The sequence below is a fragment of the Chlamydotis macqueenii genome, chromosome 20, assembly GCF_036417535.1.
Source record: "Chlamydotis macqueenii isolate bChlMac1 chromosome 20, bChlMac1.mat, whole genome shotgun sequence".
Classification (NCBI taxonomy): domain Eukaryota; kingdom Metazoa; phylum Chordata; class Aves; order Otidiformes; family Otididae; genus Chlamydotis; species Chlamydotis macqueenii.
In genome coordinates, this window is record NC_141575.1 from 6,157,179 (window position 1) to 6,170,727 (window position 13,549).

Genomic DNA, 13,549 nt, shown 5'->3' on the forward strand with positions numbered 1-13,549 from the left:
GGGAGGGGGCGGACGGGCGGTGCCCGCTCGGCTTTGTCGCGGGATGTGACGTCGTCACCGAGCGACGCCCCCGGTGTGGAGGGGTCGACGGAGCGGGGCGAGCGGTGCCATGCCGGCCAAGAAATCCTTCCGCCGGCGGAGAGAGGACTCCGAGGAGGAAGAGGAGGACGAGCAGGTCGCTGAGGAGGTCAGGTGGGTCGGGACACAGCGGGGAGCCCGGCTGGGCCCACCGCTCCCGGGGCGTACGGGCGGGCCCGGGAGCCGGGCGGGAGGGGGGCGAGGAGAGCCCCGGGAGCCGGGCGGGGGGGGGGGGGGGGCGAGGAGAGCCCCGGGAGCCGGGCGGGGGGGGGGGGGGGGGGCGAGGAGAGCCCCGGGAGCCGGGCGGGGGGGGGGGGGGGGGCGAGGAGAGCCCCGGGAGCCGGGCGGGGGGGGGGGGGGGGCGAGGAGAGCCCCGGGAGCCGGGCGGGGGGGGGGGGGGGCGAGGAGAGCCCCGGGAGCCGGGCGGGGGGGGGGGGGCGAGGAGAGCCCCGGGAGCGGGGGGGGGGGGGGGGCGCCGAGGAGGGCCCCGGGAGCGGGGGGGGGGGGGGGGGGGCCGAGGAGAGCCCCGGGAGCCGGGCGGGGGGGGGGGGCCGAGGAGAGCCCCGGGAGCCGGGCGGGGGGGGGGCCGAGGAGAGCCCCGGGAGCCGGGCGGGGGGGGGGCCGAGGAGAGCCCCGGGAGCCGGGCTTTACAAGGCCGAGAGCAGCGCTCGGTCGCAGCGGAGCGACAGAGACCCTCTCCTGCCTGGCACCTGCCCCTTTGCCAGCCTTGTGTGCAATTTCGGACGTTTGCTTCACTTCCACTTCTTCCTTTTGGAAACGGGCACTCACAGAGGGTCCGTTTTGTTTTCAGATTAGGAAAAGTCCAAAAACCTGAAGAAACTAAGGATGCAGGCCAGTCTATATATAGAGGCTTAGTATTTAAATTTATTGTAAACTTCTGAGTCGCTCATGCACTGATGTATCTTAACAACCGTTCAGCTCAGTTACAGTCGCTTGAGAGCTGCTGCTGTTTTTGCTGTAAATTGGGAGCTTCGTTAGTTCCCCCTTCCCCTGAGAAGTGACTTCATTATTTTATTAGCTAGTGTCAGTTGTTGAAGGAGTAAAGGTGCCCTGCATGAACTCCTGTTACTCGGTGACCCTCCTTTTTACTGAAAGGAGAATATTGTCTGGAGATCTTAATGGGCGTGATCCTTGGCTCTTTCTTCCCATATTGGCTTCTTATTAAAGCTTTTCAACTTTTGGGTGCTTCTTTCCTCAGCTGAGGGAAGACATGTTGAAGAGCATACCCAGCAGATGCCATGTGGCCTTTTCTGATTGCTTAAATAAATGGAATTTCTTTAGTAAAGTAAAGTGGAAAATATAAATCTAATCTGTAACCAGAAAAGTGGACACTGGTATGCAAAAGTTCAGGGGAAAGTCTGTCTAGAAGATTCCATGTTAACTGCAGAAAATCAAATTAATTAATTAAAACCAAAGCATCAAGTACTAAGTCAAATATTTTTTTCTTCAGGTTGAAAGTTGAGGAAGCCAAAGAAGTTCAGAGCCTCAGAAAGCGACCCAATGGGGTGAGGTAAGGGCTGTAGCACCAAGGATGTGAAGTGGTGTTTTATCCAATGAAGGAACGTAACAGTAAATTTCTCTTGTCACGTGCCTGCTTCAGTAGAAACCATTACATGTCGGAGGGTGCCAAAACCATGTTCTTGATAGAGGAGTTTCTATGTTAAAGCCTGGGATGGAAAAGAGGGGGAGTTTGGTACAGGCGCACAGTGTCAGTTTGCAGTGAGCAAGGCCTGTTCTGTGTCCCAGCCGTGATGAAAAAGGTTCAGATTGGGACTTACCATGAAATGTATTTTCACCAAATTACTTTTATACTGCACACATGGTTTAAACTGGACACTTTCTCAGCTCTTCCATCCTAATTTCCCTCTCATCTAGTGCCATTGATCAGCTAATGAGCTAGTTGAAACGTACACCAGCAATGAACGTGGTTCCTTATTTTGGTGACTCGCTGGAAGGCACTAAAATCTGCCTTAACTTCTCATCTCCCACGGAACAGTAGTAGTTCCTCTGTCCATGTGGAGGGATTAGGAAGATTGACAGTTCGGTGCTAATACAGTGTGTGAGACCATCTGCTAGTTTTAGAGAAGGATTAAAAAGTGCAGTGTTGCTGGTAATATGCTTCCTTCCACTGAATTTTATTTACTTTCTTTATCCGCTTGACTAGCGCTGTAGCTCTGCTTGTGGGAGAGAAGTTGCAAGAAGAAGCAACGCTTGTGGTAAGTGCTAGACACTTTCATTGCCTCGGCTCTAAAGATGTGATGTGAAAACATCAGTGCAGTCCAGCTGGTCGCTGTGGGAGTCTAGCCTGTGGTAGGACTGATGTCACAGCTCAATACTCAAATGTTCTCTGTGTTTTTACCCAGATTACAAAGGCTACCATTAAACTAGAGGGAAGCTTCAGGGTTTCTCATTATTCCTTCTTTTACAGGATGACCCATTCCAGATGAAAACTGGGGGAATGGTGGACATGAAGAAGCTGAAAGAAAGAGGCAAAGACAGGTGGGTGCATATGAGCTCTGCGGATGTCTTCCTGGACACGTTAATTAGTATTAAATGCCAGCTAGTAATGAAGGAACCAGATATTGTGTTGCTTTGAAGAGTTTAACATAATGCAGTTTGGGTAGTTACTGCTACCCTCACTTGTCAAAGTAGTTAAAAAAACCCAAACAAGCCAAAACAAATGAAAAACAAAACAAAACCCTGTAACATTGTGGTTTCCATTTAGGATTAACGAAGAAGAAGATCTAAACTTGGGAACTTCCTTCTCAGCTGAAACCAACAGGCGGGATGAAGATGCTGACATGTAAGTTGTGCTGCGTTGTGTCTGGGATGTTGACTTCGTAGCTGGGTGTCCCCTCACGATTCATTTTTTTTCCTGTCTTGGATTTTGTGTAGTTCCAGAACATCTTCCCAGTTCTCACTGAAACTTTCTCTTGCTCTTTCACGTTCTGGCTTCCAGACTCGTGAAGGCTTTTTCATGGACAAAGATGGGAGGTGCCAACCAGCCAGCTTGGCATTAAATACTGGCAGGAGCCTTCCCTCTTCCCTGTTGGTTGTGAAAGAGCTTGGAAAATCTGATCATTTCTTGGACAATTGCATCTTGCTATTGGTGTTAGCTGAGTTATTTTGGAGAGATTGTTCTTCCCTCTCCCCTAGCTATGGGGACAGTGACGCAGCTGTACCCAGCAGTGCTGGGACAGAGAACAGAATTAAATACTGTGTGTCCTTTGTGTGCTGCTGTTTAGGATGAAGTACATTGAGACTGAGCTGAAGAAGAGAAAGGGAATTGTGGAGAATGAGGAGCAGAAGGTGAAGCTTAAGAATGCTGAGGACTCTCTGTATGAGCTGCCAGAGAACATCCGTGTCTCCTCTGCCAAGAAGACTGAGGAGATGCTGTCCAACCAGATGCTGAGCGGCATTCCGGAAGTGGACCTGGGAATTGAGTATGTTGTTCACAGATCTGTTGTTTAAGGCCTGAATTGCCAGGATGAGCAGCTGTTGATTGGCAGAGCAGCAGTATGGCTGGATTATACAGCCCCAGTTTGGCTCTGTGATGGGATTGAGCCTTGTTCTGGATTAGCGCGGTACCTACACAGCACATCCTACACAGGGATAGGGCTCCAGTGCAGCTCCGTCGTAGACTTCTGGGAAAAAGCTCTTAATTTTTATGATTTGAATCTAGCAGCTTTCTGGAGGATCAATTTATGCTCTGCACTGAAAGAAGATAGAGTAAAGATGTGAGCTTCCCTTTTGCCTTTGAAACAAAACATTTGTTTCTATAGCACTGCCTCTTCTCTCAAAAAACACATCAGATACCATAGCAGTGCTATTACTATCCCCAAAATCCAGCCATGTAGTACTTCAGTGCCTACTACAGTTCCTAAATATGAATGAATATTTTTTCTTTGTTTTTCTTCTAGCGCAAAAATAAAAAATATCATCTCAACTGAAGAGGCCAAGGCCAAGCTGCTGGCAGAGCAGCAGAACAAAAAGAAAGACAGCGAAACTTCCTTTGTTCCCACCAACATGGCTGTTAACTATGTCCAGCACAACAGATGTAAGTCTCGTGTAGCTCTCCTGACCTGAGTGTGACCCTCTCCTATGCTAAGAAAAGCGGTTGGGACAGAATCTGATGCAGGAGAAATTAGTTCACATGTCAGTACAAGCAGCTGTCTGATTCTTTTTTTGGGATGCTCATATAGACTCCATCTGGCTTGGTCTTTTTCTTCCATCCTTCAGCAAGGAGAGGGACATATTAGTCGTGGCTTAACTTTCTGCTCTTGAACTCCCAACTGACGCTGTCTCCTAAATTTCAAGACTTTTTCTGTAAGTTGTGTCTTGGGCATGTGCTGGAAATGCCTGCCTTGTCTGCGATTCTAAATGATGGCTTAGAATTAAGAGCATCCGTTTTGTAGGCTGCCAAAGCAGACAGGTGGTGAAGCAAACATAGACCTTACGAGACAGGAGATGGGAATTAATTTCCGGGAGAGCCTCTCATACCGCAGCCATCTGGAGGAAAGACATCTTTCTGCTGTGTCTGACCATGCTTACAGGGGTGATTTGGAGTCAGATTTGTGTGTTCTGAAGGAAATGAAGAGTCTCTGGGCCACTCCTGATGAAATAGTGCCACTGAAATTTGCTATATCCCATCTTACGTGTATTGATTATCCATAGAAACCAATTACAAGAATGCTTGTTCTGATGTTCTGTTGTTTGTGCTGAAGATCGGTTGTAACAAATGAAATATGTCTGTTTGAATAACACTGCTCCAGATAATGTTCCTTATCTGATGTTTTCCTTCTTTCAGTTTATCATGAGGAGCTAAATGCACCAGTGCGAAGGAACAAAGAAGAGCCGAAGCCTCGTCCACTGAGAGTGGGGGATACAGAGAGGCCAGAACCTGAGAGTAAGCTGCTAATCTGGAATGTCATGAGAGACACTTAATTTCTCTGCACAAGACTCCTGAAGAGTTTATCTAGCTCTTTCGAAATTCTCTTCTCTGGGTGCTCTGAAATAGTGGGGAAATGGAGCCCCGAGAGGCTGTTGCACTTCATGTACCCTTATGAGGTCACATCTGAAGCCTCTTTAAGAGATGCCCAAGGGTGAAGTAGCAAAGGTCACAAGTGAAATGTGTTGCCAAAACTGGCTGATAAGGGTTTGATGAAACCTGGAATAGCAAGGAATGCAAGGCTGGGGAGCACTGACAGCGAAAGCAATAACCTTTCACGTAGCAAGGGGCTCTATAAGGGAAGTGGTGGAGTTAAGGAAATGTCTCCTGTGAAAGGTCGAGGTAATAATACTTCCTTCTCTTTCTTTTGAAGGGTCTCCTCCAAATCGTAAACGGCCACTCAATGAAAAAGCAACAGATGACTATCACTATGAGAAATTCAAGAAGATGAATAGGCGATACTGAAGAATGTGGACTGAAGTCTGCAGTTGTTCTTATTTTCCACTAATAGAGGATTTTGTGTCCATGACCCGAAATAGAGTTGGGAAGAGTCACGACCTTCACGTGCTAATGTTGCCTACAAAGCTTTTCTTGTGATCTTCTAGTGAATCAGTTTGCAAGTGACTGTGAACTCTGGTCGGTAAAATCTTGTATATAACTTATTCTTATAAAAGAAGTTTTATAACTGAAAATATGAGCTTTCATGGTTGGCATTTTTTAGTGAGGAAAAACTTTCTTTTACAGGTTCTTTCACCCTCTTAAAAAATACAAAAAAAAAAAAAATCCTTTAAAAGCAGCAGTGCTGTTTGCCATGTAAATATAAAGGTTTAAAGCTGGTTTGCTTGAATGCAATTTTGTAAGAGACTTCTTGTTTGTTCCCAAGGGCCTTTCCTGTGCAGTGTGTAAGGCTGAGACGCTGCAGCAGCGTGTTCAGTGCCACTGCTCCTCAGCCTGGCTTGCAAGTGCTCTGCGAGGAATCTGCGTTGGCTGTGTCCAGCGCTGCCTCACTGCGTCTGTGGTCGGTGCCAGGGATTTTATATCATATGCTGTGTTGTTTTGTATCTTTTTCCCCGCTGTAGACTTATTTCTGTAGCAGTTCACTTTATTTTAGCTGTGAAGAAGAAAATTGGATCAGGTTGTAAATGTTGGACTGGAGGAAAATTGCATTTTTGGCTCTTAGGATCAACACGGCAGCTGGTGAAGAAGCCAGAGGACCCACAGCTGGTGTCAGACATGTCTTCCTGGATGTAATGTGCAGGTACTTGTAGGCAAGATTGGAACTGGAAAATAATAAAAGTGTTTTTAAGTGATTTTTTTTTTTTTTTTTTTAAGTAAATGACATTTTCCTTCAGGGATATAAGCCAGTGCTTTCTGGGGTAATGAGGGCCTGTGCAGGTGTTCATGTCCTGTCACTCAGGTGTGGAAACTCCAGGGAGGAGCAGGGGGTAGCCCTACTTTTTACTTTTTTTTTTTTTTGCAGAAAAGGGAAAAATCTCTGGGTCAGGTAAACGCGGTAGTTTGTCTCAGAGCCTGTGTCCCCGTGCGGGTCTGAGGTGGCACCTCCGTTGAATGCCTGCAAACGCAGCGCTGCTAATTAACGCCCGGTATTTAACCGGCTTCACCGCGCGAGGCCGCCATTTAGCTCGTGGCAGGGGCGGGCGGCCCCGCGGGTGCCCAACCAACATGGCGGCCGCCGTCAGCGTCAGCCCCGCCTCTGCCCGCACCCAAGATGGCGGCGGCGGCGGAAGCGGCGTTGCGGGGCGGAAGCTGCGGAGGAGCGCGGGGCCGGGCGGGCCATGAAGCTGCGGCGGGGCGCGCTGCGGGCGGCCCTGGGGCTGGCGCTGCTGCCGCTCCTCAGGCCGGCGAGCGCCGTGGAGCCCATCAGCCTGGGGCTGGCGATCGCGGGCGCCGCCTCGGCCCTTACCGGCTTCATCTCCTACCCGCGGCTGTACTGCTACTTCAGGGAGTGCTGCCTCCAGCGGCACGACCACCGCGCCGCCGCCGGTGCGGGCTGAGCGGGTGCTGGGGGCCGGGCCGGGCGGAGGGGACGTTGCGGGGGTGGCAGAAGGGCGTTTGGGGGGGTGCAGAGGCCCCGGGAGCCGGGCAGGGCCCGTGGGGCCTCCCCGCGGGGCGCTGCTCCGGCTCGGGCGGCCCTTTGCCCCCAGCCTGCGGCTGGCAGCCTTCACGCCGGGGTGGGTGCTGGGGCCTCCTCGAAGGAGGCAGAAGGCGGTGAGAGCCCCGCGCCCGTCTCCCCGCTCGCTGTTGACGGTGCGTTCTCTCCATCCAGCTCTGCAGGAGGATTTGGACAGGAAGCTGTTCGGGCAGCACCTGGTGAGCAAGGTGGTTGTAAAGGCCGTGAGGGGCTTCTTGAACAACACCAACACCAAAAAGCCTCTTGCCCTTTCCTTGCACGGGTGGACTGGAACAGGCAAAAACTTTGTCAGTAAGATAATTGCTGAAAGCATTTATAAAAGAGGTTTGCAGAGTAAATATGTCCATCAGTTCGTGGCCACTTTACACTTTCCTCACGCTCACAGCATCAACCTCTACAAGGTAAGAGTGCGCTGTGCAACCCGTGGCGATGGGGCGCAGCTCCGCTGCAGTGACTGCTGTATTGAATTATAAACGTTAAAGCACGATCAGTACTAGAAGCCTAGATGTTGTTTTATGCTGTAATATGTGGCCTATGCCAGTTTTGGAATCTTCTGTACAGAACTGGGTAAATCCTAATGTCCATCAGGACTGGTTTCCCTGTGAATGTGAAGTTTTTTGCATGTGTTTTGAGCCTCTCTTTAGGGAAGAACGATGAGGTTTATTTTTTGTTCTACACTTTGCTTAGAGATGTAATCAACTTAACAACGCATATGATTCAGCAGGATTCTGTGGTTAGGGATATGCTGGTGGATACTGCAAAAAAAAAAAAAAAAGTACTTGTTCATGACCTTGGGGAACCGCCCGGTGACCTCCAGGTGTGTTGGGCACCATGGCAAGCTGCAGCTTGATCCCTGAGGCCCGGGTGTACTTTCCAGTTTTACTGCACCCTGAGCAGGTTATTTAGTTGTTTTTTTTTTTTTCTATGCATCCATTTCCCACCTGTAACATAAAATCGCAAAATACTTTGTTGTCAGACAGGTACAGACTAGTGTATTTGGAATTGTTCTGCCAGTTTGGTAAGTGTCAGTGCAGTCCTGTAGGCAGGTGAATATCATGTGAAGCAGTAGCTGATATGCGTGTTTTCTGTTTTGGTTTGGTTGTTTGTTTGGGTTTGTTTTTTTTTTTTTTATTTCCAACCTTGTTAACAGCAGGGTTTGAATGAGTACCACTTGTAGTGCTGAATGTTTGTTTATATTCCATTTGTATATGTTAAAAATGGCAACGGGATGGTCTACAAACCTGATTTCCAAATGGAGGAAATACCTATTTCCTCTTTTACAGCTTACTTTTCCTCTTCTTGCAACTGAGCCGTTTTAAAATTAAACGGATCCTTTTCTGCTTTTGTTTCAAGGTGATTACACTTGGGAAACTTGCTGCCCAAGGCAGCAGGAGGGACTGTCACTTCTTATCCACGATACATCCAGTGCAGCCTTCCTGTGCTGCCTCTGCAGGTCAGGGACTGAGTAAACAGTGAATATCAAAACATGATGAGTCATTTAAAAAGCTCAGAACAGTTACTTCTCATTCATCTGCCAGCAGATCAAGCTTTTTTTTTTTTTCCCCAATTACTTCATTATTGATCTTAAATGTTACACTTAAATGAGAGAAAAATGCAGCACTTAAGTGGGAGAGTCTTTAAATACAATCAAACATTAGCTCTTCTGGCCAATATTGTGTTTTTAAAATGGCTTATAATTGTCTTCATTTAACTTGTGAATGAAACACAGGGCTGAGAATTGAATTCTGTTTCTTCTTTTACCAGTAACTGCAGGTGCAATTTCTCACTGGTGCTGTTCAGGTAGCAAATTTAATACTGTTTGTAGCTTTGACACCTAAGCACCAAAGTGCTGCCAGAAATAATCATCTTACTTGTCAGGGCTTTGCTTTGTGTTGCTGTTCCTTGGCGGTACCCATTCTTTGTCCGACTGTGCACTTTCTTTTTTGCTATGCTTACAGGAATATCTTTCTCACGAGGAGATTTCCTGCTTGTCTCATGTTATCTCTTGTTGTCTTCAATTTTTTTCTAGAACCAGCATGAGATTCTGTTAGTTTTATTTACAGCTTTTAACCATGTTTTAGCCAAGAACCCAAAGGTGTTAAAGTGATACAATTGAAATTACTCTTTCAGGACAAATGTCAATAAGCAGAAGTGCTTTTTTCTGTCTATTCACCATGAACTCTTTCAGCATCTTTTATTTTTATGCCACTCAGGACCAGTTGCAGTCGTGGATTCGGGGAAATGTGAGCATCTGTCCCAGATCTCTCTTCATATTTGATGAAATGGATAAAATGCATGCAGGACTCATTGACTCCATCAAGCCATTCCTAGACTATTATGAGTTTCTGGATGGGGTGTCTTACCGGCAAGCCATCTTCATATTCCTCAGGTAAGAAATGACTTCTCAGGTTTACTGTTCTGTACACTCGATGCCTTTTAAAACTACCTCCAGCTACAATCTTTGTTTTCTCTTTACTTAGCAATGCAGGAGCTGAAAAGATAACAGAGGTGGCTCTAGATTTCTGGAGAAATGGGAGGACAAGAGAAGATATACAGCTCACAGATATGCAAAATGCACTGTCTGTGTCAGTCTTCAATAACAAAAATAGTGAGTAAAACTGTGATTGCTTTCGAGGTGGTAAAAGTTCCACAAAAGGGATGGGCTGCATTTAGCTGCATTTTTGCAGCTATGGTTTCTACTTGATGTGGCCTCCAGTTTTTGGCTAGCAGGGAGCCTAGATGTGGTTCTGGGGCCGACAGTCGTCTCTTGAGATGAAGTGAAGGTTAAGGAGCTCCGTGTGCACCTTGGCTACTGGCATGTTTGCTGTCTGTTGGATTGCATATGCTGGTGGAAGTCTACGCTGTGCTTTTATTGACATCCTAATGGGCTAAAGGGAAAGCAAACAGAAATCTAGACAGTAATTCTAGGCTAGATATTGCATTAGCTGAAAAAGACAATAAATTGTTTTATTATGGGGAAGCTGCTTTCTTGGCCCCCAGCTCACCTAGCCTGTCTTGCTCAGTCTGTGAAAAGCACTCGGGCAGTTATTTAGGAGCTATTTATGGGGAACAAGCTGACATTCCAGCCCTGCTATGGGCAGTCCAGTGCTTCCTATGTTTCCTCACACAGGACTTCTGGTGAAAAGGGCTTTTAACATAATCAGGCTCTAAAGTTAGTATTGGAAGCAAACTTACTGCATTTTTTTAAAAGATTAGATGCAAGCTCTAAGAAAAAGGAGCAAGACAGGCTGGCCTGGGGGAGCTGATAAGATATAATACCCTGTTCCTCTGTAGGTGAGAGAGGTGAAGGTAGGAGACTAGCGTGTGGGGAGCAAGGCTTAAATGCGTTCAGTTAGAATTCATTCATTTAACTCCAATAGACCACGTTTGTGTGTCCCAAGACTTTATTCCCAAAGTACCATGAGAATGGGCTTGTATTTGGACTTACTTGTCCATTATAGGGCCCGAAAACCGCAGACGAATTCTTACTGGTTTGTATCAGAGGGCAACAACGTGCATCTTGCTCTCATTCATCTCACGGTAGTGTTTAACTGAGGAGTTAAACCTCTTCTCTTTCCCGTTGTAGGTGGATTTTGGCACAGCACCTTGATTGACAGAAATCTCATTGACTACTTCATTCCCTTCCTGCCTCTGGAATACAAACATGTGAAAATGTGCGTCAGGGTTGAGATTGAATCACGGGGCTATACTGTGGATGAAGACATTTTAACTAGAGTAGCCGACGAGATGACATACTTCCCCAAAGAGGAGAGAATTTATTCAGATAAAGGATGTAAAACTGTGGATGCAAAGCTGGATTATTACTATGACTTCTAACGCTTTATTGCTACAACCCGCAAAGAAGCGTATTTAACTTAATCACAAAGTGGAGAACCCGGGACATTTCATTTTTCAAGCACTTTTTAAAGAAAGGAACATTGTTTTTTAACTGAAGTGTAAATAAGCGTCAGTGCCTCTGCATTTTTATTCTGTCACTAATCACGGCTCCCAAGTACTTCGGCCTTGTGTTGCCCAGGTAAGAACGAGCTGCGTTGTGAATGCAGGGGTCTGTGTCTGACGGTGCCGAAGATTCCTCTGGGATTGTGTGTTGATCGTTGGAACCTCTTGGCAGACTGTTGGCATGTGTAGAAGGACTGAGACTATGACCTGATTTTTAATTGGATTTTGATTTGATGTGGAAGATCTCTAGACAATATTGAGAATTTTAATCAAAGTTGCTATGTCTGTGAAAGCCTTCCTTGGGCTTGTGTAGGAGTATTCCTATAACTGCATTAAAAGTAGGATATGTGTCTTTTGTCCTTGAACAGCTTGGCTCCAGTAAAGATAAGGGGGGATTCTGTAATTTAAAAAGTCCAGTGTCTTCTATTCAGCATCATGCAGTACCATTGTCTTTCTCGAAACAGCTGTGTAATTTGGTCTGCTGAGTATCAAACCAAGAATATGAAACTCTTTGGTGTGAATAGTGTTCAGAGAGCGGACTTAATATTGCAATGAAATGAGTTAAAATCCTTGACTGCCACATCGGTGCAGCTGGTTCCTATTTTTGCTAATTTTTTTTTTTATACCTGCAGCATGCTCTCCAGGGAGTGATCTCAGGAGGGAGAAAAGTGTGCTGACTGGTGAGTCAGCTTCATGGAAAGGGTATAACTTAATGGAAAACATGTACAGGTTAAATTTCACACGAAGGAAGAGGGGATTTCCTCTTTACTTGCATGTAGAATTCATGGGTGAGCTGGCAGGGTTTTCCCTTTTTCCTCTTGCGATACTGTATGCCTCAGAGGCAGAGATGAAAACAGATCCAAAGGCATTTGGAGAAGAAAAAACTGTGAAACTTGTCAACTGAAGTTACTGTGAAGCATGTCAGACTTGTTTCTAAATGTGAGCACTGCAGAGGCTTTTTTTCACTCCAGTTTCTATTCAAAATAAACTTTTCTCATCAGAAGTGTATTTCTTAGCTACCTTCTGGTGTTCTTTGCATTGAGTGATTTGATCTTAATTTTGCATGAACGTACTGCTTGTTGAGGAAGAGCATACTATGTTTCTGGTTGAAGTGTTGGCTGTGCTTGAATACAACTGTGCTTGAAATCTCACTTCTTGAGTTCAGAGGGAATAGATATGGGGAGGAGATGCCACTCTGCTACCTGGTGAAAGGGAAACGAAGTTTGGAGTGGAAGCTGCACTTCTAGACCATCAGTACTAATTACATCTGTGCGATTTTTGTAGAGGCGGACTTTCTAGACATATGTGTGCTGAACAGTATCCTAAAGATGAAGTTGTCTTATAGAGAGCAGTTAAAACCCTGCTTCTCGTCATCTCCTCCCGCTGTGGTACCAGACTGAACTCCCTGCAGGCTCTGATTGAAGCCACCCACATTGTCACTGGCAGCATCTTGAAGTTTTCTCTAAAGGGGGAAAAAAGGGTCAGTAAGACTTCAGCTGTCCGGTTCTGCTCTGAAGGTGTGTAATATGCAAATGATCAGTCCTAGTATTTGTCAGCAAATAAGTGCTTTGAACTCCAGTATTTATCTCTTTCTTTGATCACCTGATTATAGCAAATGACTGGCTAATGGAAAAAAGCAGACGTGAGAACGATAAACTTTTACTGCTGTCTCGTACCTTCTCATCAGAAGAAAGAATTCAGCCAAGCAGTATTGTGGCTTTTCCAGCATTAACTGCACTGCTTTGTGTGCCATTGCGGCATCGATACTAGCATTTGACATAGTCCTAGATGGCTTAGAGGGATGGAAGCTTCCTCTAGAGGGTGTAGAAATGATGTTCAAAGGGTGGAGAGTGCCTCTGTTTAATCTCTCCTCTGTCCTTGAAAAGAGCAGAGCTGGCCAGGAGCATCTCCTGCATCTGGGTATGAGAAGTGTATGTGCCTGAAATCATTCCCAGATCTGATCCTGTTGTTATTCCTTCCCTTTAGACTGCATGGTTTCAAAGCTGAGGTCCTCTGTCTTTCTTGCTGTGACTGGGTAACTTTGGCCATTACTTTCTTTAATAGGCCACTTGAAACTGCATCAGACAACTTAAAGGAAAATGTCAAACGCGGGGAACGGTCTGATCCCCAGAGAAACAGTCTGTTGGCCAGGTAAGAGTAGCTGAGCAGTCACTGGGACTGAATTTTGTTTGTTCTTACCGAAGTCCAGTACAAGCAGCTGCTGCTTCAATTCAACCTTCTTCTGTAGGGAACATTCCAAGATCCCATGCAGTGCTCATAAAATTAGAGGCTATAGTTAAAATACAGCGATGTATTAAGTGCTGCTTTTGATAGAAAAAGACAGCCTGGCCCTGAGATTCACCTGCCTAACACTGGGACAAACAGCCAAG

The 13,549-nt window shown here is 46.6% G+C and overlaps 3 protein-coding genes across 4 annotated transcripts in view; all 3 read left to right on the plus strand.

Moving 5' to 3' along the window:
* Nucleotides 1–53: 53 nt before the first annotated feature.
* C20H9orf78 (chromosome 20 C9orf78 homolog) lies at nucleotides 54–6,352 on the plus strand. The gene is made up of 9 exons (XM_086764120.1): nucleotides 54–192; nucleotides 1,550–1,609; nucleotides 2,264–2,315; nucleotides 2,528–2,598; nucleotides 2,825–2,902; nucleotides 3,345–3,542; nucleotides 4,020–4,156; nucleotides 4,907–5,005; nucleotides 5,421–6,352. The coding sequence occupies exons 1-9, from the start codon at nucleotides 110–112 to the stop codon at nucleotides 5,510–5,512; spliced, it is 870 nt and encodes a 289-aa protein (XP_086620246.1). The 5' UTR covers nucleotides 54–109; the 3' UTR covers nucleotides 5,513–6,352.
* Nucleotides 6,353–6,821: 469 nt separating this feature from the next.
* LOC104474013 (torsin-1A) lies at nucleotides 6,822–12,197 on the plus strand. The gene is made up of 5 exons (XM_086763474.1): nucleotides 6,822–7,051; nucleotides 7,335–7,600; nucleotides 9,413–9,588; nucleotides 9,680–9,807; nucleotides 10,786–12,197. Exons 1-5 carry the CDS (start codon nucleotides 6,844–6,846, stop codon nucleotides 11,034–11,036), a joined length of 1,029 nt encoding a protein of 342 aa, XP_086619600.1. The 5' UTR covers nucleotides 6,822–6,843; the 3' UTR covers nucleotides 11,037–12,197.
* Nucleotides 11,109–13,549, plus strand: part of PTGES (prostaglandin E synthase) — a 34,944-nt gene continuing 32,503 nt past the window's right edge. The window contains exon 1 of one of the 2 annotated variants that reach the window (XM_086763480.1): nucleotides 11,109–11,235. The gene's annotated coding sequence lies outside the window, so the exon portion shown is untranslated. Of the gene's footprint in view, nucleotides 11,236–13,221; nucleotides 13,311–13,549 lie in introns of those variants that run through there. The other variant, XM_086763478.1, reaches the window with a different exon arrangement.

Bases quoted from the DNA above. Each gene is read 5' to 3' on its own strand.
- LOC104474013 (XM_086763474.1), top strand. From the start codon at position 6,844: ATGAAGCTGCGGCGGGGCGCGCTGCGGGCGGCCCTGGGGCTGGCGCTG. The intron at 7,052-7,334 runs GTGCGGGCTGAG...CTCTCCATCCAG, and splicing joins CGACCACCGCGCCGCCGCCG to CTCTGCAGGAGGATTTGGAC. The intron at 9,589-9,679 runs GTAAGAAATGAC...CTCTTTACTTAG, and splicing joins GCCATCTTCATATTCCTCAG to CAATGCAGGAGCTGAAAAGA.
- C20H9orf78 (XM_086764120.1), top strand. From the start codon at position 110: ATGCCGGCCAAGAAATCCTTCCGCCGGCGGAGAGAGGACTCCGAGGAG. The intron at 193-1,549 runs GTGGGTCGGGAC...TTTTTTCTTCAG, and splicing joins CAGGTCGCTGAGGAGGTCAG to GTTGAAAGTTGAGGAAGCCA. The intron at 4,157-4,906 runs GTAAGTCTCGTG...TCCTTCTTTCAG, and splicing joins CTATGTCCAGCACAACAGAT to TTTATCATGAGGAGCTAAAT.